The sequence below is a fragment of the Euwallacea fornicatus genome, chromosome 9, assembly GCF_040115645.1.
Source record: "Euwallacea fornicatus isolate EFF26 chromosome 9, ASM4011564v1, whole genome shotgun sequence".
Lineage (NCBI taxonomy): Eukaryota > Metazoa > Arthropoda > Insecta > Coleoptera > Curculionidae > Euwallacea > Euwallacea fornicatus.
The window spans coordinates 2,436,144-2,462,264 of NC_089549.1; the positions used below are offsets into that span (position 1 = coordinate 2,436,144).

Genomic DNA, 26,121 nt, shown 5'->3' on the forward strand with positions numbered 1-26,121 from the left:
CGCAAACGAATTTGAAAACTTTCTAAACCGAAATTGTTGTTGTCTTGCTTTAATAATACTTATTAAAAAAGGATACCATTATACTTGACATAAAAAACTGACAAATCTGGAGACATTAGACGTCTCATGATATTCCTACTTCTCTTCCTTCTCCTCCTAAAATAGAAACAAAAAATTGAAGGAATAAGGAAAATTCGAGATTCTTTTTTCACATTTCTTTACCTAGCGGATAAAGTAAGTACGAACCAAAGGTAAATCTGGAAAATGGCAAACAAAATTGAAGAAGTAAGTATTGAAGAAATATTCAAAATTGCATACTAATAAGTGTTAATACAGAAAAATGCCTTGCTAAAAGAATTTCTGTAGTTTCCAGTCTCTACCCATTCCATATTTTTACTTTTCAGCTAAAGAAAGATATCGCCGAGATCGAAAATCTTGAAAAACATGCCATTCGACAAAGAGTCAAAGACATCCTCAGTATTGAGAAAAGAAAATTGGTGTCTGAAGTCGTCAGGTTGGAAGAAAGCCAGTCTAAAATGGAAATTACTGTTGAACAACAGGAACCCAAAATTTCACCCAAAACAACGAATATTCCTTACGAAGTTAAACTAAGCAATTATGGTAACGAATGTTACTTGCCACTTACAAAAAAGGGTTATGCATGAGGCTAACAAATTATTGAAATTGAAAAGGGGAAAATTAAAAAAAAAAAAACATGGTGACACATATAAAATATATTAATCTTTAAATTTACAATGTACCACACAACTCACCGTGAAAGTTTATTTGTTGCTAGCAGCTAACAACATACTTTTCTTGTCAATTTGAAGAAAGAAAGCTAAAACAAAGAGCTTTTGAGCAAAAAATGAGATGGTTTGCCATCTCTAATTACAGCTTGGGGATACAGTATGGTAAATAGAAGGCTAAAACAGGGTTATCTCATTTTCATCCCAACATAAATGCATAAATTCAAAATTGTTAAAACAAGATATGCCTCATAACAAAATGAAAAATATTCTCAAAAGTGAGATGCTCCTGTGTAAATCAGAAGGTCTGGCAGTCAAATTTGTCAAATTACTTGCAATTTTAAACAAATCTTCAAATAATATGAATTCAGCTGCCAATACTTATTAGATTCCTCAATCTCCTAGTAAATATAACCTCTCAGGCAATTATTTTTCAGAAACAATATATGATGTATTAAAAATTATATGTAAAAATCAGATATTCATGATAATAGAGTGCAATGTCTATTGTCGGATTGATAAATTACAGCAGAATTTTTTGATTATATGATAATTATTTTTTTGTGGAAATTATCATGTTTTTGTAGCATGGGATCAAAGCCAGAAGTTTGTCAAATTTTACATCACCCTCCCAAAAGTGAATACTGTCCCAGCTGAAAATGTCCAATGCAATTTCCAAGAGAAATCTTTGGAACTAATAGTAAAAAATCTAGAAAACAAAGACTATGTCTTTAAAGTCACACAGCTGCTTTACTCCATTGATCCAAAAAGTAGCACATATAAGGTAATAGTAAATTGTACATTCATGTGCAATGCATTTTTTTCCATCATAAACTAAAAGTTTGTGCTCACAATCATCCATATTCATTTATACAAACAGATTTGTTAATATCTCTAAATACAGGTCAAAAATGACCTCATCTTAATCAATGCTGCAAAACATGAAGACATCCATTGGTCCCATGTAACTGAATGGGAGAAAAAAGCAAGTGAAAATAAGAAAATGCCAAGTTTAGATATGGAGGATAAGTCAGATCCATCGGCCGGGTTAATGAGCCTTATGAGAAATATGTAAGTATTGATTCAATCAGCTTGACTTGTGTTGTTTAAGTAGAGCTTTTGCTTTTCAAATTTTCTATTAGATAAATAGATAATATGTAATGTGGGGAATTATATTTAGTTTTTGTTCACTTGTTAAAAAACGGAAGAAGTTTTGTGTATTACAAAAAAACTCCATAAATGAAATTTGCAAACCCTTGGTGATAATAAAATAAAACTTCATTAGTGAGATTTTTTCCACTTCTTCGCCATATTTACAGGTATCCACCAAAATTATGTAGATATGTAGTATGTTACTTCACTTTTCTATTTCATTAGTTTATTGGATCTTATGCCTATTCATGTGCCTTATTTCACTTCATCTTGGTTACTCTCATCAGAGTAGAGTTTCACCAAATTTTTCAACTATGAGTTAAAATGACACCATATTACCAAATTATGTCACTATTTATCTATACAAATGATTTCTACATAATTTTGGTTCATTTTTGGGATTGGATGTGTGTTATTTTAACTATCGTTTATTTTTGCAGACATCATAATCCACATTATAGAGGTAAATCTTCATTGGAAATGTGAGAATTTTCACGATTTTATTACTTGACATTGAAGTACTTTTTTAAAAAAATTCTCACTTTTCTCTCTGCATATTTTTTAAAGATATCTCTCTGCTATTGTTGTTAATTTTGTACATAGAAACCTTAAACAACACCCTCTGTCCGACCCCACCTAAAAAAACAACCTATTTTATATAATTTATGGATGTTCTCAATTACATTTTTTTTATAGTTTTGACAATATGTGTTAACCTTACAGACAATGCAAACACCAACAAATGTTAATTTGTCCTGTTATGTTGATGAAACACATTTAAAGTTACCAAGGTAAATACACCCAGAAGTTGGTAGTTTTTGTGGTTCAGTAAAAGCTCTGCAGGTTTTTTTCCATTCTGTTAATCTTAAAATATTTTAAATAGAAATTCTTCTTTATTTACAATCTAAACTGATCTAGAGGTTAAATTTAAAAATCTTCCACTACTTTTTGTTGTTGGACTCTTAGTTTCTTTTTTTTCTCTGAATTTGACTCTATAGATCATATTAAATAATAATATAATTAACTATTCTTTTATTGAAAGAATAAAATCTCGTTGACTAAACGTTTCGCCGTCGATATTTTATATAATTTTTGTCGACCTTTAAATGGTTGTAGATAAATAATTTATTAGTTATCTTGTGCCTTCAACAACATAACACGTCCGTTTACTCGTATAGTCTAAAAAATTAACCACTTGTAAACCATTTTTGTTATAAATATTAGTGTATTATTACTGTGCAAGGACAGAAAAGCCACAGCGAACCCTGTTTCTTATTGGACATAGATGATTTTAATAAAATCTCTAAAGGGTCTGTTATACAGTATCATAACGTAATACTGAACGACCAATCATTCAACTTAACTCCATTCTTAGCAATAATTATATTTCTTACAAAAATTAATTGAAGTGAAAGTAATTTGACTATTAAAAGGTACTATAACTCTTGCAATTCATTTATTTATGAACTCCTGGAACTGGAAAAATTAAGGCGTTTTTTTGTATCACTTTTAGTTTAATTACATTTTTCAATTAAGGTAGGTAATTCAATGTACTGTGACGGCTCTGCTTCCTGGTAACAATTCCATGTTAATTACCTTACGTTAGGTGGTACCTATTACCTTTCATATACTATCCTAAACTCCAGATATGAATAATTAAGTAACAGACGTCAGCAGTGGCTTTCTAATATATCCGAATAGATGTTACTATAACATTAGTATTTCATTTCTCACAGGTACGAGACTGGGGACGACGAAATGAAGCGGACAATAGCCAAAGCTTGGACCGAGAGTCGTAATAATACTCCCAAGTTTTAATATATTCGTCAATGTTTCATAAGTTAAAGCATAAGAGTCTGGGAAATATATTTAATATACGATCACAACCCACACAACGATAATCATTCCATATCATTGATACATTCAAGTGAGGCAATATATATATTACCTGCGACTAAGATATTCTGGTAATCTTCAGAACGAAATATATTTCGCAGACTGTAGAGTAAGTTCAGCAGAAGTAATACCAACTTTGAGATTTTTTTTATCTTTAAGAGGTTAAGTGTTGACTATATGTAATAACATGGCAGGCACTAACGTTGTGTTCACGATAGATATCCATTTTATGTATATATTGAAGCGTCAATTAAATTTACCATCTATTAAAAACATCTTATAATGATAAACAATCCATATATTTTGTATTGTCAGAAGGAAGCGCGATATTACCTTATTTAGACCCTTTTGGAGCTTCAATAACAGCCTAATTTACATGTTTATTAGTGGTAGTACATACAGAAATGTGTTCATTTTAAGAATAAGAAAGTAGTCTATTCACTTTCAACCACAAATTTAACAAACGTCTGTCAATTTTTTACAATAATACATAATGTTATATCAATTCTTAACCTTGAGCTGTCAACTTTGATATTACCGACCGTCTGAACTCACTATTGTAATCCTTCAACACCAATCCCATAGTTACATATTTTTCTAGTAATATTTGTTCCATATTCTAGTATTGTGTGTTAACAGCATACATGGTAAGCCATAATTTTATAGTAAATGTTTCAATGTTGAGTAAAGAAAGAAAAATCAGTCGATAACAATTTGCTTTATTATTATGCCAAATCCTTAATATTAATGTTGCTATGTATCATAAATAACAGTCAAAACTCTCTATAGAAAATGTGCGTTAGCCTAGATTACAACGAGGTTTTTTTATTGCACGTATTGCGTATTACAAACATTAAGTTTGAAGTTAACAGAAAATTAATCTCTGCATATGCTCAGTCCAGAACTTGTTAGGAATTGAGAAAACCACATATCACTTTAATATTGAATAGGTCTGTTTAAATTATAGCAGACGTTTCAGTTTTTACCTGTGCCCTTTCAAGAAATGGTTAAACATCATAAATAAGGCGTCTATGTGAATGATTATTATTTAACAAATATACGGGGTATTTAATTTTAACATTTTTCGAAAATTATTTGCAACTCTTGACAATTTTTGAGGTATTTAGTTTAAATTTGGCAAGCACATTTCTAGTAAGAGTCTACATCAAATAGCCCCTAAAGCCATATCAAAAATTTACGGGACGCTATTTTTTAAGAAGCCAGGCCCCTTATTACCCCCTCAATTTTTTTGTTAAACGCCACCGATATTTACTAAAAAAAATAATATTCCCCACATTGGCACAATTTCGATATATACCAAAACTTTAACAATATAAGCAATCAATGGGACATCAATGATGACAACATAGATTTCGTCATCAGGACATTATTAAATAAATCATTCTAATGTATTCCACCAGCTACCTTGTTCTTTTTTCTTTCCCTTATTCTGTTTGCTTTCTATATGACTCTTTTTCTCTCTGACGTTTTTTCCCGGTTTAGTTTCTTCAAATGAAGGTTATTTAGAGTTTTTGGACTTATTGTATTTCAAATTAAGTGTGATTTGCTAATTTTGCATTTACTATATTGAGTTTCAGGTAAATGAATGTTTAATATCTCTTCGAAATAAGTAGCTTATTAAGTGGATTTTGATGAGTTAAAAACCTGTTTATGAAACTAAAAATTGTTGAATTTTTTTTTCAACTGTACACAACAGTTTTGCCAGTTAATCAAATATTTGTTCACACATTTCCTTTTTTAGTTGACCACAATTTGTTAGATTATAAAACTACTGTTTTACGTGTAGATGGACGCAATGAAATTTTGATAAGAATTAATAAGAAATGTTTTTAGTTTGGTGGGTAGATTGGTGTTAAAAAAACAAATTTTTCAAAACTGAAATGGACATATAAAGGAACGAACATTTAGCTGGAATAAATTCTTTAATAAAAAAGCCAACTCGTTTCTAAAGATATTAAGAATTACGAGCCTCCTTGTTTTGATTTTGCCCCAGTTTTTTTTTGTCCCTAAAAACGTTCATTTGGAAGTAGAAACCACCCCAACTTTTCCAAATTCCAAGATATAAACCACTATTCATCGCCAACACATTTGAGAGAATCGGACATCGCATAAAAACCTAGTAAATAATTCCATAAACAATGTTGGGAGGTGCTTTTTACCCCTTAAATGAAGGATAAAATTGTGGTAGAAGTGAAATAATTGTGTCAAATTTAAAATAACAGTATTTGCAATTTTTAATTATATTTTTTAAGGAAAAATTGGCTTTTCTAATATAGAATTTATTCTAATTACATGTTGCCTCTCTATGTGCAACATTATATAAATAAAAGAAAAATAGAACACTCTGTAAATACTAATGCACGCGTTCAAATATGGGAACACTTACACCCTAAATTCCTTGTCACCCGGTATATCAAAAACAAAAAAATAATTTCCTTTATAAACATTAACAAAAATATAAATAAATTTTTAATCCTAATATGTCAATAACTAAATAAATTAAAGCCTATGATAATACATAGAGAAATTCCAAAAATACTTAGAAACGAGGACTAAATAACATTAATTCGGGTCTCCGTTATCCTTGGAGTCATTGAACGTAAAAATAATGTTTATAACTAGTTATGGCAAATATTTGGTACGGGTTTTGGTACGACAGAACTTCGATGACGTTGGTAAATTGCGCTTTTTTACTTATAAAAATCCATACAAATGTCGCTGCTGCAAAGAATAGATAAAGAAATTCTAACAAACAAAAATTATTCGTGTTGCTTAACCCAGTCAAAACAATTTTAAACCTTTGAGCTGTCAGAGCAAATTAAATCTGAGATTCTAGTCGATTACTCTTAAACTTAAACAAATTCCCTTAGAGGCAAATAATTTTTGAAAATGGCATTTCTATGGAAGATTAATAAGCACGAACAAATAACGCGCAATGTTCAACTAACGTCTGACAAATTTGACTTTGGAACTTGAAGCCTTTGAATAACATCGTGGATTTGGGGGTGATTATGGCCTGGAAAAATATTGGAAACGTACTTTCAATTGCTCAAGTTTGACGTGCAGGTAAACTGCTTATTTAACACGACTTACCCATCGAACTTAGGAGCTGTCCGTGCATAGTTGTGACACAACCGCTACAATTCAGCATTTTCTTTTTGACACATATCCAAAGGCTCCTGCTGTCCCGTTGGTCGATGAAGGTATACATGTGGCCATTGTCGATTAAAACTAGCTGTCCTTTGCCACTCTTTATTACGCAAAGACCAGCTCCTATCCAAATAAAAGTTAAGGAAATATTATTTGGGCACTATAAGTAATATTTTGCATGATGTCTTTGAAAAATTCGGACAAAAAAATTGCACAAATTCAATTTTCGCAAGTAGGTCTAATTTTTCCTGAGAAATCTGTAGCACCTACCCTTTTGCTCTGGTTTTTCTGGGACACCCTGTAGAGAATAGTAAAGTTATGCTAAATTACTTGTGCCCGTGTAAAAACACAGTTCCAACTAATTGCGGACTAAAAATTAAACAACGTCGAAACTTTAACCATCTTTATAAATAAATGTGAAGGGGATTACAGATGATGGTGCCACGTACTTATCTTAAACTAAGCTACTCGTACGAATGAATTCACCAAATTTAAAAATCGAAAGTCCGAATGACACGACACACTTAACTCAAAGAAGTCTGCCACAGAACCTCCTGTAAATTCTCTAGGGGGACTTCCGAGTCTTCCTCCGGGTTGAACGGGTCGGGGAATATCACGTGATTGTGCGCGCACGGCCACTTAACAATGTTACCGTTCATCGTCCACGCGACCGAAGGACACTTTTCGGCCGTCCTAGAGTTTTTACAATACCAAAAAGCTTTCCCTTTGTAGACCGACTTCTTGTAGAAGGCGTACCCGTCGACAATCAGCCTGGGATTGCCGCGACGCCCTAGGATCAGTTGTAAGGTACCTGGGATAAAATAATACACAATGTTATGGCCTCTGTTTTCGACGCTAAATTTGCAGTACTACGGCATTCTTGGATGTTGGTGATAAAAGCACAATCATGCAGGAGTATATTATCAATTCTACTAAAATTTTATAATATGGAATAAACTTTTTTTTTAATGATCTGCACTGCTCGAAGCGAATTGACTACAATAATGTAGGTTTTTTGTGCTACTTTATGTAGCGATGACTCGACCGGAGCGGCCCAATCGCATCGCGATAAGTATTCACATGCAGGTTGGTTGAAATTCGCTGCTCTCTATTGGGACTTGGAAAACCATAAGAGATGTGGAGTTGACGTCACGTCGTATTTCTTATGGTTTTCGAGATCCGAATGGTGAGCTGTGAATTTGAACGACCCCGTATAACAGAATATAATTGAAAAGCTTAAATCATCGTCATAGGAATTAAGAGATTGTGCGTATTATTATTGTGTATTATTTTAACCAGAACAACTTGCTACCAAAAATGGGACCAATAAATAGTGATTTACCCGTCTGCATCATGATTCAACAGGATAAGGTTAAAGAAGATTCGGTCACCCACAAAAACGATGCGATGTTTACAATTTTTTTTGGAACTGCGAGTACCTTTAAAATACCATATTTGTTTACCACAATTTTATTCATGACACAGAGGAGAACGCTGCAATTTGAGTCTTCAGGCCAAGGTATGTTACAAAGATAAAAATTTATACTTTATCCTACGTTGTTTCAAAGCCGTTTGTAATAAAACCAATGCTCTTTTATACGCATTTCGTAGCTAATAGTATAAACTAATTCACCCTGTGGTATAATTAATAACCTTTTTTTGTTTACTCATAAAACGTTTCATTCAAAGACAAAACAAAAAAAGCGCATAAAGAAAACAACAGCTATATGCATTCCGGAACTTCTATGACAGCCAGAATCTACCAAAATCGGATTTCGAACATCAGACTTACCTGGCTGTGATGTTTCACTTGCTATCACTGGTGTCATTTCGCCAGGCGCAGGCCAGGGAGGTATTTGATGGGACGGTGACGGCTCTCCACCGCTTAGCTGGGTGTCTAGCATGTTAGCAAGGTCGATATGCATTTCATCCTGCAACAATAATAAGAAAAAAATCGTAAAATAGCCGACAAAGCAATTAACATGTAAATAGGTATGACCATGTATACAGAAAAGTATTACTTAATAATGGCATTTAAATATAATAGAAATGGTATTTCATCGCTACATGTATAAACACATTAAGTAGTAACAAGTATGTTAAAAATATGATTAAGAAACACTTTATTCCAGATTTTAACTTTTTAGCGGTCTGTGAAACAAAAATATATTTGCAACTAAAACAAAATCACTGGCACTTTCATGATTAGTTTTTAATGGCCTATTCAGTAGTAGTACTAAAAAATATATATATAACTCTTCATTAATTTTTTTTTTAATACAACTACTGAGAATTAAATCACAAAAAAATTATGAAAACCAATATTAATAATTACTCAGCATGAGACATATAACTGGAATAAATTCAGTGTTCATGTCTTACCATTGCACCCTGTGTCACCATTTCATCTTCAATTTGATCTGATGGCTCATCCTTTGGCTTAATTAAAGACAATGCCTCACTTTGGTGTGGAGAGTTTGAAAGAGGAGGTTGACCCAAAATTCCTTGATTTGACAAAGAAAGTGGTGGTGTGCCTACATAAATTCTACATTCATTTGAAAGTTATAAAACTAGTTTATGTAATATGCATCCAAAAGTGGTACTTCAAAGTTGAGTCTTTTACCGGAAGAATCCAAATGTGGTCGCTTTATTGGAGAAGCCTGTGGCATTGATGGTTGAGGAGAATGAGAGACCTTAGGAACTTCTAATGGCCTTAATGGCTGCATAGGGCGAATTAACTTTTTCACAGGCCTGGGTCTCTTTAATATATCATGCCTGTGTGTGTCAATCACTCCAAAGGAACTTTTTGAGTTAAACCCATTAGGGGCATCCTAGAAAGATTAAATAATCCACTGAGGTATTAAAGATTTGATTCATTTTAAATGATTGTGCTTGCCAGAAGGTTTCTTAAACTGTTCTGATAGTTTTCTGTTAGGTTAGAAAGAGCCATAAAATATTGCCATTTTAGTTTAATGTAAATGTACTAATAGAATTTTTACTAATTTTTGCACTTACAGCATTATCAGTCAATCCTTTAACTTTTAAGGTTTCAGCAACTTTCATAAAAGTAGGTATCTCTTCTTGACTAACACTAACTTCTCCCTGATACATAAAATGCAACAAACTCCTCAAGGCTGCATAGTTCACATCAGGCAGGATAACTATAGGGTGCTTGCAAGGGTTGACCCTAAACAACTCTTTAAAAAAAGGGCTGCACACAGAAAGAACCGTTTTGTGTGCTTTAACAAATCTGCCTTCAGCAGCAAGGGTTACATCAACCAAATCTTCGTCTTTTAAGAGACTATGAAAACCTGAGCTCAGATTTGTGTGGAAATTGTTCCAACATAAGGAAAACTGATCTCCAACTTCCATTATCAATTGGAGGTGCGTGGTTTTAGATATTTTTTGGTGTACCTTTGGAAGTGATCTAGTTTGTGTTATAGGATTTGCTTGCTTCTTTCTAGCCTTCTCATAGGGGTTCTTCAGGTAAAATGGAAGAGTTCCTGTCTTTACTGATACAAAAAGCTGCTATTGAAGCTCAAAAATTAAAACCTTTCCATTTTATTATTATTTCTATACTTTTTTATTTTTCCCAAAAGCAAACTGCAAACCAAAATGCCAAATAGTTACCAGACTGTTTGTTTTGACACTAACAAATTGACAAATAATGTTAAAAATGTAGACAAAATTAGACATTTGATGAATAGTGCATAACTTGGTGCCAATAGAACAGTGATTAAACATGAAAAGAGGAAAGGAAAAGGCTTTTAATCTTAAATTTGACACACCATGTCATTAAGTAAAACCAAAATGTAACAGCTGATCGGTTGTTGACGATCCTGTTTTTCTCATATGAGATTATAAGGTTAGATAATTTTAAATTTATCGAATAATAAGTTAAATTTTAGGATTTGATTCAGATTTAGTACCCACAACCGCATAATAGTTCAAATATTATGGCTTCCAGTTCCACAAATAATGTAGGTAGTAATCACTTTCCAATAACCTACTTACTATTATAGTAATATGTTCTTCAGCCAACAGTCCAAGAATTTACCATACGGGTCCCAAAAGACAGTCAGAGACGCTATCATGTAATGAGATTCAACGGAAACCTTGGAGTTGACTTCGGAAAATGGACTCAGGTCAAAATGGAAAGAGAAAATAACATGAAGGAGTTTAAAGGCATTGAAGAAGAACAACCTAAGTGGGTTCAATTTTACTAAAAAAATGTGTAGTAGTACATAAGGTATATGTAATTAGTTGCCTAGTTGGCTAAAATTTCCAATCGTCAAACACAGATTATTGCTGTGGTCAGAACTGCTATTATTTTATCATCTTCCAACTAATATCTTAAGAAGTCTTTCAAGACACAAGAATTTCATGAAACCTTGTATATTTACAAAATTAGCTTGTTTATGTCATAATTTGTTATAATACTTTACTATGGGGTGGCTTAGGTAAATATAAACCAAGTTAGGATCAATATTTTTATAAACAACCCATTTTAAAATGTGTTTTTCTAATCATTTTTGAAGTCCTGATCTCAAATCAATGTTTACGTCGCGGATATCATGTCTCTTTGTTTTAATAAGTCGTAACAGTTCAACAACTGCCTGAACAAATAACTATTAACTTTATTTTTGAAAATCTTATTCCAAAAGCACAATTCATTAGGTTTGGAGCCGGTTCAGAATTCGGACGAGAAGCAAAAGAAGAGGCCAGAAGGAAAAAACTTGGAATTGTTGCTAAAAAATATAGACCAGATGATCAGCCATGGATCTTGAAGGGTTATGGAAGTACTGTTAAAAAATTTAAAGGTCTGCCATCTTTTCTCATGTGGCACAAGACATTGATACCAAATTAACATTTAGGAATTAGAGAAGGTGGAATATCAGAAAATGCAGCATACTATGTATTTACACATGCTGAGGATGGAGCCATTGAAGCATTTCCCTTGCATGAATGGTACAAGTTTCAGTCCATCCAGAGATACAAAGCTTTATCTGCTGAAGAAGCTGAGATGGAATTTAATAAGCGCAATAAACATTTGAACTATTTCTCCCTTATGCTTAGGTGATAATTTCACTTTACTTAGAATAGTTGAAGTAAGATAAATCATTTTAGAAAAAGGCTGAAAGGAGAGGATGATGCGGATTTGGACGATGAAGGAGAGAAAAGCAAGAAGACATCAAAAAAAAAGGATAAAGAATTGAAGATATCAGAATTAGATGAATGGATGGACAGTTCAGAGGGAAATTCAGACTCTGAGGCTGATGAGAAAATAGAAGCTGAAGATGAAGAAGATGGTAAAGGCAAGAAGAAAAAGAAAGGTAAAAAGCAGTTTCTGTAAATCTTGGTTTTGTGGTTCTAATTGAATGTGTTATTAAAAGCTCCAGTGAAGAAGAAGAAAAGGGATACAGACTTGGAAGCTTTAGAAGATTCTGATGATGGGGATGAAGAGGGAAGGGAACTAGACTATATAAGTGACAGCAGTGAGAGTGAGCCAGAAAACATCAATCTTGATGGTGTAGCTGAGGAAAAGGGACTCAAGTAAGGAAGTAAAAAATGATAAATGTGTATTGTATTACAACAAACAAGACTATCGCGCAGAAAATTATTAAATTCCGATGAAGAAGAATCGGAGGACTCCGACAAAGACGATAAAGATAAAAATGAAGAAGAGGAGAAAGAAGAGGAAAACGAGAAGAAACCTGAGGAAGAGAAAGAGAAGAAAAAGAAGAAAAAGGATAAAACTAAGGTAAATACTTTATGACTCTCCTTTATTTGTATGCAAATTGTAATTTCAGTCGAAGGATAAGAAAAAAAAGGACAACGACCCCGATGACGACTTTAGTTCTGATAGTTCTACAGATGATGATGCAAAGAAAAAAAAGAGCGATAAAAAGGAGAAAGAAAAACCGGAAGTTAAGACTGAACCCCCCAGGTTGGTGTCCATACATTGAGAAATCCAAATTAATTAAAGTATTTTCTAGTGAAAGTTCTAGTAGAGCTCCATCACCGGCCGTGGATGCTAAGCGCAAAATCGTCAATGACGCGTTAGCCGGTCCTAGTAAGAAGCCGAAACTGGATTTACCTAATTTCATTCCGGGTAAAGCATTGAATAAATTTAAAAAATGTGTAATGCACGTTTTTCGTGATTTTTAGGATTAGCCGAGTCGGGAATAACTGAAGACGCGGTTCGAAAGTATCTCATGAGAAAGCCAATGACCACCACTGAGTTGTTGCAAAAATTCAAATCCAAGAAAACTGGATTATCTAGTGAACAGTTGGTGAATATCATGACGCAAATACTTAAGAAGATCAATCCTACTAAACAAACGTTGAAGGGAAAGATGTATTTGTCCATTAAGGCGTAGCAAAGTTGATGTATATGCTTCCCCAGTATAATGAAATGCCTTTTTTGTTAAAATATATTATGTAAATGATTTTTAAGTTATAATCTTTTAGACGCTATTGTGCAGGTACGAGTTGAAATGTAACTTACAGATAATTAAATGTTTACTTCCAAATTTAAGCTGTGTTTGAAGTTTTAGCTGTTTTAGGATCTTGTTTGTTGGCGTTATAACACAAAAAGGGCGCAAAATTTTAACGTGCGGCACTTTGCGAGCATTCTAAATTCGACATCTTAATGCCACTAAGAAAATTAGGTAGAGGATTGTAAAAAATAAAGTTCGTAGGAATAAGACGTTCTAACTATAAGACAACAGCGGCTAACTACCAGAATAACGTAGAAAGTGGAAACTGTCAATAAAGTTTTCTTCAATTTTTAAATATCTTAAAGGGAATGGGTGAAATAAATTAACTGGTTAAATATCACAGTTTCGCCGATCTATTAAATATCAAATATTTACAAATTGACTAAAACAAATTATTAAAAAAAGCCTTACTTCCAAAAATTCTATTACAAATAATGCAAACTTTCTTACTTAATTAGATTGACTATCAAACATTTTATAGTTAGGTGTACTTCAGAAAGAAAATCTTAATGACAAACTCATATTACCTTGACATTTCAACATATAAAAACTGTCGTATTACATAATTAATATTCAACGACACCTTAAAATATTTGATAAACCCGAAAATTCACTCTAATTATATACTTGAATAAAACGGTTCATTAGAATGAGAAACTCGAACTAATTTTTTCAACATTACTTATTATACTAATTTCAAAACCAAATATATTTCTTCCGAAGAAAACTACACATGCACGAAAACATTTAATTTTCTTGTTATTTTGAGAAAAAAAACTCGCTGATTATTGATAATATCAACAAAATTATCTTTAATTTAAATTCTTAAAGAGATTATTTAACTTTGAACAAACGCTCTACTTTAAGCAGTACCTTGTATAACCATGCAAACCAAAGAAATAAACAATTTGTTACTTTTAAACTCAAAATGAATCTTCAGCTAGAACAAAGAGACTGTCGTAAATACTGGGCACTGAAATATCACATATGTAGTTTCTAATCTACATTGCTATTCAAATCGGCAATTTCGCCTAAAGCCTTGTGTAAACCATTCAACATTCTATCGTAATCCAAATCATCAGATAACCCAAATGTGGCTTTGTAACAGGCCTTATATTTTTCGGCCAAATCTTTTCTGGTGTTACATTTAGACACGCAAACTTTGACTAAAGATTTAAGGCAATGTTGAAGTCGATTTTTGACTAATTTTAGAAGGGAGTGACCCGTTTGAAAAGGTTTTTCATTTTCGCCTTCTTTTTGATCCTCGGAAAGTTCCAATTTTTTGTTGATCAGTGACTCTAACAGCTCGTCTATCTCCAAGAAATACTCGAGGCAAGTTTGGAGATGTTTCAGTTTTGCGCTTGGAGATGTACTACCTATAATTTAGAGGAAATAAATAAACGGTGCTATAGTGTATTATTAAACAATTACAATCAAAAAATTGCTCGGCCAGTGCAACACGCTGCATTTGGCATGTTAGATAATAAATGGCATCTCCAGATTGGAAGAACAGTTTTACGGCTTTTTCGTAGTTCTTTAGGACGAGTTGAACTGTATGCTTCTTAGTGTCCGCGGCTGGCGTATCCCAAACATGACTATGCCACAAAGATCCTATGGTAAAATGGCATATGTTTATTTTTTCCTCGCTTTCTGTTTTGTTTAATTACCAATTTTGAAATGCAACGTTGCAGCTCGGTACTGATATAAGGGAAACTTCGTGTTGGTCTCATCCAGATCGCAATGATCCAACGCCATTTTAAGTGCCTCAAGGACCTGTTTCTCTGCTTCCGCTTTACTCTGAAAAAATCAATGAACATATTTAAGATTTGATTAAGACCTATATTAGAGCATTTAATAAAACCATAACTCACCACATCCGAAGGAGGATTCTCATACATAATGGAACTATACACAAACAAAGCGGTGCTCAATTCCCACGTAACAGCATCCCAAATTGCGGGACAATCTTTTCTATCTCCAATTACGCGCAGAGCCCTCTTATAACTCTGAAACGCTTTATTATAATGCTTCTTTTCAGCAGGCGTCAATTCGCCCCTGAAATAAACAAATAAAATTAAAATTAATTCAAATAATTACGTTAATTCCGTGCTAATTGTATTTTTTACCTTTCAGTTGGAGTGTGAGCATGTGCCATAAGTCTATGTAAATGCCCCATATTAGAATTCAAAAGGGCGATATTAGCGTCGTTGTGAATACGTTCAAAAATGTGCAAACCTTTCGTCAAATAAGGTTCGCTGTTATTACAAGCATCAATTATATCTTTCGAGGTTTTAGCTTGTCGTGATATCTGTAAATAGTAGCTAGCCACTTCGTTCAAGCTGTTGGCTAACCTGAAAGCGATACTTTTATGTGCAAACAATGTCTATAATATTGGTTAAAGTACCTGAAAGAAATGCTTTCTGACTGAGATATTTGGTTGGCGGTTTCGTAACATTTGACGGTTTTCAGCAACATTTGTTCAAGTGTCCTAATGTCGGGGATAAGAACTACTCTTGCTGCGCTGTCTCCTAAACTGACTCGATACATTCTTAAAAAAGGAAGCAATTAGTTAATTATCTTCATAGCCGAAAAAGAAATAAAAATAAAGAAATGTCCACCTTTCATCCTGCTCTAATTTTTCCAACAGCCGGACATCTTCATCTCGATGCGAATGCAATTGTTCCTTGTATATATCCACGTCCACCCAGTGTTTGACTATCATTAAACAGGCATCCCCAGCTCTGCCTAATAAACAGCTTAGCCTTAAAGCTCCATTTCCATTCTGCATTCCGGTACGATCTAAGGCCAATTGACACCTGAAAAGTAGGCCCAAAACTCGGAGGCATTCGCCGTAACGACCCTAAAATCAAACAGTAGTTTTGAAGATCTTTAGCTTAAACAATTTCTAACCTGAGTAATATGGTGTTCGGCCAACGTCGCATAAGCCAGAGCTGCCTTTTCCAGTAGTAAAGTCTTAAGGTGTCCTTTCCAGGAAATGGTATTTGGATCAAAGGTTGGCCATTTAGGGTGGTATGAGGCATTGCTAGGGTCTTTCGGTAAAAGAGCCCTAAATACAGTCTGTTGTTACACCTTTTTGGCTAACTAAAATACGTCGCTAGCACTTACATTTGATCTTGATCTTTGTTCTTTTTCTTTTTATCTTTCTTCCTTGGCCTTTTAGAACTACGACTTGAGCATTCAATTTCTGATAAATTAATCTTCAATTCATCACCTAGCTTTGCATAGGGCATGGGTATGGGCTCAAAAGATTTTGCCATTGGTACCTAATAAACAAGATTTTTAATTGTTAGTTCTTAATACTCCAACAAGACCTACTTCCTCCTCCTTATCAGATGGATTATCATTATCATTTTTCTCGTTGAAATACTGTAAACAGTTTAAACCTGCAACTACATGGCCGATTGCTTGAATGCATCTTTCTTCCGGACTCCCTGTCACGGGAGAAGGAGGTTTGTAGTTGTTTCTGAATTTCTCAGGGTGATTTCTTTTTTCTAGGTCTAATACTGCTACAGAGTTGCCTAAAGAATTATTCATTTGTTAGCATATTGCTGGTCTGTTGTGAGATATAAATTGGGAATTTTTCTATTTTTAGAATATAACCGTCCTAATCTCCTTTTTACACGCTCGCTTTGCATTTCCAATCAAAGGTTGAATCATCTAAACTTACCATCATTTAAATCTTCATCGTCATCGTAAACACTCGCCTCATCGTCCTCCCTTTCAAAACGTTCGAAATTTGGATTTTCTGGATCGATTTCAGCTGGCAAATATAAATCGGCCAACATATAGTGGGACGACGTTACAATTTCCGGATATTTTTCTTCAGGTAAAAGTTTCACTGTGTTTTTCAGCAACATCCTTATAGTGCCATGCTGTGATCTATATTGAATAACGATGTATTTTTAATCTCAACAACGAGCAGATATTTCACCATTACCTATCTGGCGACTGTTTCATGTTCCTTGCTACTCTATATAAAAGCATAGCTACTGGTATTGTAAAGGGATTTTGGCCCTTTTGAAAGTCTTCCTCAGGACACAATGAAGTTAGATCATAGAGTTTAACAACCTTGGAAAATAATCAATATTAATTTAAATTTTCTTCTTATTATTTTGTAAAGTACCTCCTCATCTTTACCCTTAAATAACCAGTATGTATGACCAGCTTTAGTCGCGTTTGATTTTAGAAATGATAAGATGCTTTGGGCTACGTCTCTAATTAACTTTGGAGAAAATTTGGAATTGTCCAGTCTAAAATTATATATATTTATACAAATTTGAGATAAACAACAAAAACACGAAATTATCACCTTGGCAAATCCTCAGTTTTTACAAGTTCATACTTTTGTACTATACCATTTAAATGATAACACATTACAACCTCTGGAACATTGGACATAAGATTGTCTAACCAGTAATCAATGCCAGTCAGAACGGAAATGGGCTTATTCATATCTCTCAGTCTGGAAAGAAATCATCAGTCAACAAGCTCAATCTGAAATGGGTCTCCCTTTCCTCACCTCAATGAAATGCAAGGATGAGTTCCCCCACCAAAAATGGGCATATCAGTTCCCAAAAGCATCTCTATATCTTCAAATGTCCAAGCAACATTTCGATTAAACTCAAAAGGATGTGGATCTGGACATTCTGGGCTCGGAGTTGGGTCTGGCAATGGGGGAGTTTGTAAAGTATTACTCTGAGTAGGCTGTAATGGATAATGTTGCCAAGGACTACAGAAAAAGAAAAGCTTTAAAAAATATATTTTTAGATTGAGTATGACAATAAGCACCTATTGCTGGTTTGAACTTCCTGATCTGGACATTTCTCACCTTCAACCAAACTATGATATAAAAATTTTGAGACTAAACTTTTTTGTTTTAAGGCCTTTTGTGTCCTAAAATAATTCATACTAATAAATACTAGAAAAATATTGTCATCAATAAAAACTTGTTTAAAACAAAGCTTTCCACCACTTTTTGAAACTGAAGCAACTGCAAACAAAACACAAATTATTGAGAAGGAGAAAAATCAAACAACTAAGCAATTTGTGGGCCAATATCCCTATGAGCATTGAACTACATTATTTTTCCCAATGATTTCTTGGAATAAATACTTGAAATCAAATAAAATAAATGAAAAAAAATCATTGGGATTAGTGGCATCTTCTTAATTTCAAAACACAAATTACTACATTTGTCACAAACTCTTACCTATTTTTTATATACAAATGTTTATCTTCTTCATAAGTCTCCCTATCCACGTTTTCAAAGAAAAATTTTTTAAGCCATTCCCACTCTGTTTCTGAAGTCTTTAATAAATATTTATATATATCAAATTCATCCAATAAAAGGGTATTCTCAACACGATGAACTACCATACTTATATGGCTTTTACTATAAGGGATTTTTAACAGATTTTTAATGTTCTCTGCATCTGACACCACGTCTACCTCTCCCACACAGTCAGGAAACATATGTGCCATCCTAAAGCTGTAATAAAATTATAACATTTTTTTAAACCTAATAATTGCAACAGGGTACTACTAGGTTTATTCGCAATAATTTACTTTATTGTTTTTAGAAAGGGCATTTCTGACACATCATTATAAAGGATATAATTATAAATGTACTGTTAAGTGTTTAGGATGTGTTTTTGATTGCCTGAACCAACTAGGAGAAATTAACAAAGCTACAGGGGTAACAATAAAAATGAAAACCATTTAAAATATGTGTGGAAAAAGAAGAGGTGCAGTATATAAAATTATTTTATGTAAAACTCAAGGCAAAAACAATTTTTGTTGTGAAGTTGCAAAGCAGAGAAGTCTAATGACTCTTCATATCATCTGTAAAATATCACACTATCTATCTTTCTCATTAAAATATTTATAAATGGATTCCAGTGATTTTTTATGTGTATTTTCCAAATAATAATAATAACAAACAACAAATAGCAAAAACAATAACCTGCAGTAACACAGTTTATAAACCTGGCTTAATTTGTATACACTGGCATTTTATTTTAGTATAAAAACACTGATTATTGCCTAACCATTTTTTTTACATAAAGCAAGTTCAATAGTGTACCTGGAAAATCCCTTCTGTTGGTGAATAACTCGTTGCAATCCATAGGAATCTGCAGAACTGCTCAGCCAGTTTGAAGGAGGCAAATTAAGATCAGTATTAAACTGCAATTTTGCAAACGTCGCGGGCTTTGGGGCAGAATACTTCACTACAGCTCTAGATTTTACTTTTTCCTGATCTGTTCTTTCTTTACTACTTTGAGGCTCTATGTTATCATGTTCTTCAGACATTTTGGAAAGACTTTACTCATTTACGATACTAAATGAAAATTGAGGACATTTCACCGACTTCTAATTAAAAAATAGTGTATTTTCTAATGTTCGGGAATACTGATTATAATTCTAGAACAATTCTTCCTGACAGGAAGAAGTTTACAGAAGTAAACAAAAAAATATTAGGTTAAGAATGGGTGCAGTTCTGGGATATTGCACAATCGAGCATGTACACCACTAGAGGGCGCGTCGTACGATTTTAAAAAAATACCTGCTACGAAAAGTATTTTTTCTAATTGTTAACAATTATTTTATTTATCTTCTCCATTTTCTCCATATCACCACAAAAAACCTATTATTTCGCTACCTTCCGCATCTTATATTGCGATTTAATTGAGGTCATAGCACTCACTTCTGTTTAAACGCTATATAAACTCAGAACTTTGACAATCTTTCTGTCACAACAAAAAAGATAACCACAAATTAGTTTTCAAATGGTTTTTAAATTTTTATATATATAATAATATATAAAACTATATATAAATAATATATAATATTACAGTATAATTTCTTAATTTCTAGTTTAACAGTAATTTCAAAGTTACAAGAAAATATACAAATTGTCATTAATTTAAAGGTTGAACAACATGAATTTGCTACCAAAAACAAAAGAGGAATTTAGTCAAAAAGACTATTGGGATAAGTTTTTTAAAAAACGTGGTAAAAAGGCCTTTGAATGGTGAGTTTAATTATCACTCTCTCATTATCAGTATTTCATCTTACTGGAGCTCAGATATTTTTAATTGACAATTATATAGTATATCACTTGCAAAGCATACAAAGATGCATTTTAGAACATTTAGTTCTACTGTATTTTTACAGTACTCAAGAAGAAAAATAGTACATACAAATACAAAAACTCTCCTTTTGAACAAATTCTGTATAATGCAGTTAATGGGACTTTAAGGATATAGATGCTGCATAAGAAATATTCTAAATTTGATGAGGATTCTAACAAACTAATTATGTACAAGGAGACCCATTAAAATAATGTTCCACAAATACTGCACCTAAGTTGGAACCTGGCTTTGAAGACAAATTGACTTCAAATTTACTCTTCACCTTCTAATGTCTGCCTTTAAATTATTTGTTAAAATTTTATAGGTATGGGGAATATCCCGAATTAGCCAAATATCTGCATAAATATCTCAAATTACAAGATAATATTTTGATAGTAGGATGTGGAAGCTCTACTTTGGGAAAGGATTTATATGATGTTGGTTGTAGGTAAGCAATAATTTTGATAATTAAAAAGAACTCCAGATAGCCCTAATATTTGCAAGATTACAAATCAAACTTCTTGAACACTTATATTCATGCATTCACAGAAATATCACCAACATTGACATCTCAAAAATAGTAATTAAACAAATGCAGTCACAAACAGATAAGGAAAGACCAGGCCTAAAATATATCCAAATGGATGCTTTACATACAGATTTTAAAAATGAGGAATTCAATGTTATTATTGACAAGGGTACTCTCGATGCTTTAATGCCTGACCAGGCAGAGGGTACTCTTAAAACTATAAACCAGTACTTCTCCGAAATTCAAAGAATTCTCAAGTATAATGGGAGATATATTTGCATTTCTTTACTACAAGAGCACATCTTACAGTGGTTGTTAAGCTTTTTCCCATCTAATAATTGGATGTTTCGTGCAATTCGGTGTTATGAGCCTGAAATAAAATCTGCAGAAAACGGCGAAAATGCAATGCCGGTTTTCATGGTTGTATGCACCAAGTTTAAGCTCCTTCCTAGACAGGTAACTAATTTATGGGTTAAACTGAATACATAGTATTTCACTGGAATAAATGTAAGATTTTAGAATTGAATTTAGGCGCCCAAGAAACGATACAAAAATGTGAATCAGTGGAAGAAGTTGCAAAACATGTGATTAGTGCTCAGAAGGCTGCTTTTATATGTTCAGCCTTACAAAAGTCTAGTATGGGCGTTGAAAATGAAATAACTTTAGAGTTATATGACCAGAGAAATCAGGCATTGCCTCGATATAACGTTTATGTAGTCGAGTCAGAGGTTACTTCTGAGGTAAAAAGAGGGTCATACGCAGCATTTATAGTACCAGAAGGCAGGTGAGTTCTTCACAATCACATTTAATTTGATAATATTAAAATGATTACCTTTTTAAGAGAGGCAGAATGGCTATTTTCAACCAAAATTGGGAGGAAAAAGTTGGTTTCTATGACTAGCCATAATCGGTTAACTATTGTAACGATGCATCGCGGACAAAAATATGATTCTTTGGATTCGGTCAAAGAGGAATTAGAAGGTGTGGTGAGGAATTTAGCTCCTGCTAATTTCAATTTGCAAAAAGTATATCAAATTGAAAAAAACGTTAGCTTCAAACTGTTAAAATCATCTTCCAGATTGCTTTTCTGACATTAGGCTCCGACCTTGGTAAACGTACTGTAATACATGAGGGAACTTCTGCTTATTCCGGCGATTACGTCATAGAAGACGTCGAACATGACGACGGCCAAAAGTACAGACGCCTCTTTTACCTCACCTCCCAATTAGTTATTCAATCAGAAGCTAAACTGAAAACCATTAAAACCAGAAATGGGAAACGAAAGGATATAATCGATTTGGCCACTTTAACCTGCCAACATCATATTTATATGAGTATTGCTACGTATTTGGTAGCAAAGGAAAAGGCGAATGTTGTAGTCTTGGGATTGGGAGGAGGCGGTTTATGTTCCTTTCTTCGAAAATTTTTGGCTGGAGGAGAAATCACTGCGATAGAAATCGATGCAGAGATGTTGAAAATTGCTAAGCAATGGTTCGATTTTGCTTTAAATGAGAAGCTCAAAGCGATCATTCAAGATGGATTAGATTACATTCAAGAGTTAGATAATGAAGGTAAGAACTTAATGTATATTATAAATTTGGTGATGTGTATTACAATAAGGGAAATGATCGCATTAAATTTCTCCTATATATTTTTTTTAGGTTCCAATGTTGATGCTTTGCTTTGTGATGTAGATAATAAAAGTTCTGATATAGGGATGAGTTGCCCTCCTAAAGAGTTCATTGCCCCCAATACATTGGAAAAGATCTCAAAGGCAATTGGATCTAAAGGTATAATTGTATGCTTAAAATCGAATATGTAGCGTACTTACCGAGAAATTGTTATATTAGCACTGAATATTTGGTGGGCGTTCTTTGACAATGAAATAATATTGGTTATTAGGAACATAGTATTCAATTTGATGGTTTTTTAGGCATTTTTGTGGTAAACCTGGTCCTAAGGGATACTCAATTACGTCCGGGTATCATAGCAACTTTCCAAAAAACATTTAAAACCATCGTCTCATACAAACTCTCAGAAGACTTGAACGAAGTGTTTCTCTGCACCAATATTGAAGAGTCTAACCAATTTTTTATGGATAAATTGAAAAGGGGTGCTGAAGCAATCAACACGTTTTTTAAAAAAAATAATGTTCAAGATGAAGTTCATGTGGATGATTATGTTGGGAGTTTGAAAATAAATAGTTGAAAATTACCTAGTTTTGCTTACTCAAATAGAACTCAGCGTTTACAAGCAGGGTTTACATATGCATTTAAGATGATAGCAAAACAATAGTTTGAAAATAGCTTCATCTTGTGAATATGAGAATAGACAAATTCGTCGCCAAAATTTACATAATTACATTCTTGTATTCGCAGTATAAATTACATTCAGTCTTATGATTGTTTCAAGAATACATACTTTTGTTAATAAACAATAGATTAATAAATAAACTTGAAATCTCAATATTTACATAATAGGCCATCATATAAGTAGTGGATTGTTACGTGCGAATTAAATGGCACATTTACATGTTATATTTACATGTACATATATGATTGGTTATAGGAACTTTTTTACATTTGTTTAAAAATAATTTACCAAAGAACTAAAAGGGATGTCAATATAAAATAGAAAATATTTCCAACAAAAAAAGCAGAACGGTGGGGAAGATTGTACAATGACCTAATAACTTGCAAATTGCAACAATTTTACTAAATTTCTAACACCTAAAAGCCTTTTTGTCATAGGCAGCTATATTGATTAACATCGGAACGATTAAAATCTGGATTTTGATTGTCACATCTCACATGAAAATTTACAATATATTCAGAATTAGTTCTTTGAACGGAAACCGCAAAAGGATCTGTAGGGTGGAACGTAAAAGCTACGAGTCTCCTCGCTGTTGATCCCACGTTTTTATGATTGTCAACATAAAGGCGGAATTTTAAATAACCCGAACCTCTGGAGTTAAACCTAATTGGATGTTCCCCGCACTGCTTCGGCCGTTCCATCAAAGAAATCCACTTATCGTCGTAGCTGAATAGGGAATAGTCCAGGTACGGTGAAGTTGTGTAGGATTGAGCACTTATTGGTAAATAAGCCAATATTCGCCTGATAGCTTCGGCTTTTCCGCCAAATTTTGCAGCCATAATAGTGTGGCGATATCTATAGATGTGTATAAAAGGTAATTAGCTATTAAAAAATTAAAATTTAAGAGCTAATGAGATACATTTAATGTATGGATAAGATATAGGGAACTTTACGCGCTATATTGTCAGTTGACACTATGTCTAGTATAAAAACCAACTTACCTACGATAATGAAGCCTAGCATATGTGTTATTTGAAGGGCTGCATGTGAATTGGGTCTCACTATGGAGACATGCATTTCTAAAGTTGTCTGTAAAGTTTTCATAAAGGTTTGCTAATTCAGCAGAACTATTTTCATACACAGCTAAGACTCTGCTCTCTGTTATATTATAAACAACAAAAAACTTGGGATCGCTGCTATTGGCATCAGTCTGTTTCATAGACACCACTTCCTCACTGGCATATTTAACTAATAAGTGATTTTCATCCAAAAGTTGCATCTTCCACATTCTTAGAGACTTAAAATTTTCAAAGTAATGAAAGAACTTTCTTACTTCTGTGGGATCCTTGGTGGTGCTACTAATATATGAGGCTCTTTTGTGTAGGAAAGTTAAAAGCCTATGTTTCAAGGAGTTAATGGAACTATCTTTAAATGCCCGCTCATTTGGATACACTGAATTGTATAAGTATAAGTCATCCTCATAACAGAATCTTCCAATTTTCCTTACGTCCACAAACATGCCATCTAATATTTGAAAAATGTGGATCATTTGATGTTGCACTGACAAAACTGCTAATGTGTCTTTATATAAATATAACCCTTGGTTGTGGGACAAAAATATTTTATCTACTTTAAATTTTCGAGTATCACAGAGCTTGCCTAAATGCAAGTCAACCAAATGCAAAGTATATTCTTCCAAAGGAGATCTACATAGAAAGTTTTTTTTTATAGAGGTTATTTTCAGTTGAGTTAAGTCTTCATTACCTCATGGTTGGGGTAACTGCTTCATTATTGGTATAAATTTCATAAAAATGGGGCCTTATCTCATCAGGAATATATGAAGCAGATCCAACAATAACATACCGACCATCGTCACTAAAGAGGCTACATTCCCTATTGAGTTGTTCAGTTGTGGTAATATTTATTGAATGCTTCAACTGCAATTTATATTTGTAAGAACAAGAAAGCTATTATTGTTTACTTACTTCAAAAAATCTGTAAAATATCTTTTTTTTAATATCATCCACTACAGTCTTATCTGGTTTTTCTAAATCTCCAATCCTTTGGAGCAAATCCGCCGCTGCCGCAGGCCCTTTGTATCTGTACACTTCCAAAGAGCTTTGATCTGACGAGAAAGCAATAGCAAACTTTCCATCAGGTGTGAATTTTCTGATAAAACAAGGGGGCTTTTCAGCATTAATAACAGTGAAATTAGGGTAAACTGTTTGGTAGAATTGTCGGATAGTTCCAGGCCTGCGGTTACATTGTCTCTCCCTGTCTATTAGTCGGAGTACTATGTTCTCTGGAAATTTTTTGGGAGCACAAGATTCTAAAATTGATTCCATTCTTTGTTGCTTTAGAGGTTTGTCAATTCAAGAACGGATGGAAATTGACCAAAATTAATTTGCAAAATAAAGCAAAATTAAAATAATATTGGAAATTTGGAAACAAAACAAACAATTCCTCAACCAGGTAATCGGATCATTTTTTATTGCGAAGGGTTTTGTACCACTCTGCACTAGTTACACCCGAGCGTTCTTAATGGAAAATTTGACAGAACGGTGTGTGTTCACACATGACGCACAAACGAAATTGTACGAGCGATTATGATTATTGCGCTCTTATTCAAAATATTGCGCTTTTTGAATTAATGCGTGATTAAT

At 33.2% G+C, this 26,121-nt stretch overlaps 6 protein-coding genes across 9 annotated transcripts; 3 read left to right on the forward strand and 3 right to left on the reverse strand.

The window, feature by feature from the left end:
- Positions 1–134: 134 nt before the first annotated feature.
- Positions 135–4,507, forward strand: LOC136341117 (calcyclin-binding protein). Its single transcript, XM_066285753.1, has 5 exons — positions 135–285; positions 405–621; positions 1,334–1,530; positions 1,651–1,817; positions 3,635–4,507. Exons 1-5 carry the CDS (start codon positions 265–267, stop codon positions 3,714–3,716), a joined length of 684 nt encoding a protein of 227 aa, XP_066141850.1. The 5' UTR covers positions 135–264; the 3' UTR covers positions 3,717–4,507.
- Positions 4,498–10,612, reverse strand: LOC136341116 (protein bric-a-brac 2-like). 2 transcript variants are annotated; one of them, XM_066285752.1, is made up of 6 exons: positions 9,981–10,608; positions 9,589–9,796; positions 9,348–9,499; positions 8,758–8,896; positions 6,909–7,088; positions 4,498–6,831 (listed from the first exon to the last, which is right to left on the reverse strand). In XM_066285752.1, the coding sequence occupies exons 1-6, from the start codon at positions 10,335–10,337 to the stop codon at positions 6,755–6,757; spliced, it is 1,113 nt and encodes a 370-aa protein (XP_066141849.1). In that variant the 5' UTR covers positions 10,338–10,608; the 3' UTR covers positions 4,498–6,754. The 2 variants fall into 2 exon arrangements, with proteins under 2 accessions (XP_066141849.1, XP_066141848.1); XM_066285751.1 differs by lacking the exons at positions 4,498–6,831; positions 6,909–7,088 and adding an exon at positions 7,355–7,776 and having other exon boundaries at positions 9,981–10,612.
- Positions 10,613–10,812: 200 nt separating this feature from the next.
- On the forward strand, positions 10,813–13,503 carry TfIIFalpha (transcription factor IIFalpha). Its single transcript, XM_066285746.1, has 10 exons — positions 10,813–10,945; positions 11,003–11,172; positions 11,643–11,785; positions 11,840–12,041; positions 12,093–12,298; positions 12,359–12,518; positions 12,579–12,726; positions 12,776–12,912; positions 12,962–13,077; positions 13,134–13,503. Exons 1-10 carry the CDS (start codon positions 10,922–10,924, stop codon positions 13,343–13,345), a joined length of 1,518 nt encoding a protein of 505 aa, XP_066141843.1. The 5' UTR covers positions 10,813–10,921; the 3' UTR covers positions 13,346–13,503.
- A 292-nt stretch (positions 13,504–13,795) lies between these two features.
- On the reverse strand, positions 13,796–20,041 carry LOC136341120 (erythroid differentiation-related factor 1). The gene is made up of 18 exons (XM_066285766.1): positions 19,569–20,041; positions 18,696–18,974; positions 18,275–18,379; positions 18,006–18,215; positions 17,796–17,948; positions 17,610–17,736; positions 17,424–17,554; positions 17,154–17,365; positions 16,802–17,004; positions 16,592–16,749; positions 16,376–16,532; positions 16,084–16,325; positions 15,870–16,013; positions 15,592–15,816; positions 15,337–15,520; positions 15,133–15,262; positions 14,897–15,076; positions 13,796–14,841 (listed from the first exon to the last, which is right to left on the reverse strand). The coding sequence occupies exons 1-18, from the start codon at positions 19,793–19,795 to the stop codon at positions 14,462–14,464; spliced, it is 3,447 nt and encodes a 1,148-aa protein (XP_066141863.1). The 5' UTR covers positions 19,796–20,041; the 3' UTR covers positions 13,796–14,461.
- A 252-nt stretch (positions 20,042–20,293) lies between these two features.
- Positions 20,294–23,359, forward strand: LOC136341129 (eEF1A lysine and N-terminal methyltransferase homolog). 2 transcript variants are annotated; one of them, XM_066285782.1, is made up of 8 exons: positions 20,294–20,516; positions 20,660–21,064; positions 21,166–21,601; positions 21,658–21,929; positions 21,987–22,170; positions 22,224–22,716; positions 22,807–22,935; positions 23,079–23,359. In XM_066285782.1, exons 3-8 carry the CDS (start codon positions 21,209–21,211, stop codon positions 23,351–23,353), a joined length of 1,746 nt encoding a protein of 581 aa, XP_066141879.1. In that variant the 5' UTR covers positions 20,294–20,516; positions 20,660–21,064; positions 21,166–21,208; the 3' UTR covers positions 23,354–23,359. The 2 variants fall into 2 exon arrangements, with proteins under 2 accessions (XP_066141879.1, XP_066141878.1); XM_066285781.1 differs by having other exon boundaries at positions 20,942–21,064.
- Positions 21,383–25,957, reverse strand: abo (de-etiolated protein 1 abo). Of its 2 annotated transcripts, XM_066285789.1 has the most exons (5): positions 25,444–25,957; positions 25,223–25,395; positions 24,966–24,982; positions 24,460–24,910; positions 21,383–24,313 (listed from the first exon to the last, which is right to left on the reverse strand). In XM_066285789.1, exons 1-5 carry the CDS (start codon positions 25,801–25,803, stop codon positions 23,890–23,892), a joined length of 1,425 nt encoding a protein of 474 aa, XP_066141886.1. In that variant the 5' UTR covers positions 25,804–25,957; the 3' UTR covers positions 21,383–23,889. The 2 variants fall into 2 exon arrangements, with proteins under 2 accessions (XP_066141886.1, XP_066141885.1); XM_066285788.1 differs by having other exon boundaries at positions 24,460–25,164; positions 25,444–25,955.
- Positions 25,958–26,121: the final 164 nt, after the last annotated feature.

Coding starts and splice junctions, on each gene's coding strand:
- LOC136341116 (XM_066285751.1), bottom strand. CDS start 10,337: ATGGAAGTTGGAGATCAGTTTTCCTTATGTTGGAACAATTTCCACACA. Junction 9,797..9,980: donor AAGGATTGACTGATAATGCT/GTAAGTGCAAAA, acceptor TAATCTTTCTAG/GATGCCCCTAATGGGTTTAA. Junction 7,777..8,757: donor AAGTGAAACATCACAGCCAG/GTAAGTCTGATG, acceptor ATTTTATCCCAG/GTACCTTACAACTGATCCTA.
- TfIIFalpha (XM_066285746.1), top strand. CDS start 10,922: ATGGCTTCCAGTTCCACAAATAAT. Junction 10,946..11,002: donor CTTCCAGTTCCACAAATAAT/GTAGGTAGTAAT, acceptor TATGTTCTTCAG/CCAACAGTCCAAGAATTTAC. Junction 13,078..13,133: donor TTTACCTAATTTCATTCCGG/GTAAAGCATTGA, acceptor CGTGATTTTTAG/GATTAGCCGAGTCGGGAATA.
- abo (XM_066285788.1), bottom strand. CDS start 25,803: ATGGAATCAATTTTAGAATCTTGTGCTCCCAAAAAATTTCCAGAGAAC. Junction 25,396..25,443: donor TATTTTACAGATTTTTTGAA/GTAAGTAAACAA, acceptor TATAAATTGCAG/TTGAAGCATTCAATAAATAT. Junction 24,314..24,459: donor GCTAGGCTTCATTATCGTAG/GTAAGTTGGTTT, acceptor ACACATCTATAG/ATATCGCCACACTATTATGG.
- LOC136341129 (XM_066285781.1), top strand. CDS start 20,425: ATGAATTTGCTACCAAAAACAAAAGAGGAATTTAGTCAAAAAGACTAT. Junction 20,517..20,941: donor GGTAAAAAGGCCTTTGAATG/GTGAGTTTAATT, acceptor AAAATTTTATAG/GTATGGGGAATATCCCGAAT. Junction 22,936..23,078: donor AAAGGCAATTGGATCTAAAG/GTATAATTGTAT, acceptor ATGGTTTTTTAG/GCATTTTTGTGGTAAACCTG.
- LOC136341117 (XM_066285753.1), top strand. CDS start 265: ATGGCAAACAAAATTGAAGAA. Junction 622..1,333: donor AGTTAAACTAAGCAATTATG/GTAACGAATGTT, acceptor ATGTTTTTGTAG/CATGGGATCAAAGCCAGAAG. Junction 1,818..3,634: donor ATGAGCCTTATGAGAAATAT/GTAAGTATTGAT, acceptor CATTTCTCACAG/GTACGAGACTGGGGACGACG.
- LOC136341120 (XM_066285766.1), bottom strand. CDS start 19,795: ATGTCTGAAGAACATGATAACATAGAGCCTCAAAGTAGTAAAGAAAGA. Junction 17,005..17,153: donor CGATGAAGATTTAAATGATG/GTAAGTTTAGAT, acceptor ATAATTCTTTAG/GCAACTCTGTAGCAGTATTA. Junction 16,326..16,375: donor CCGAACACCATATTACTCAG/GTTAGAAATTGT, acceptor GTTTGATTTTAG/GGTCGTTACGGCGAATGCCT.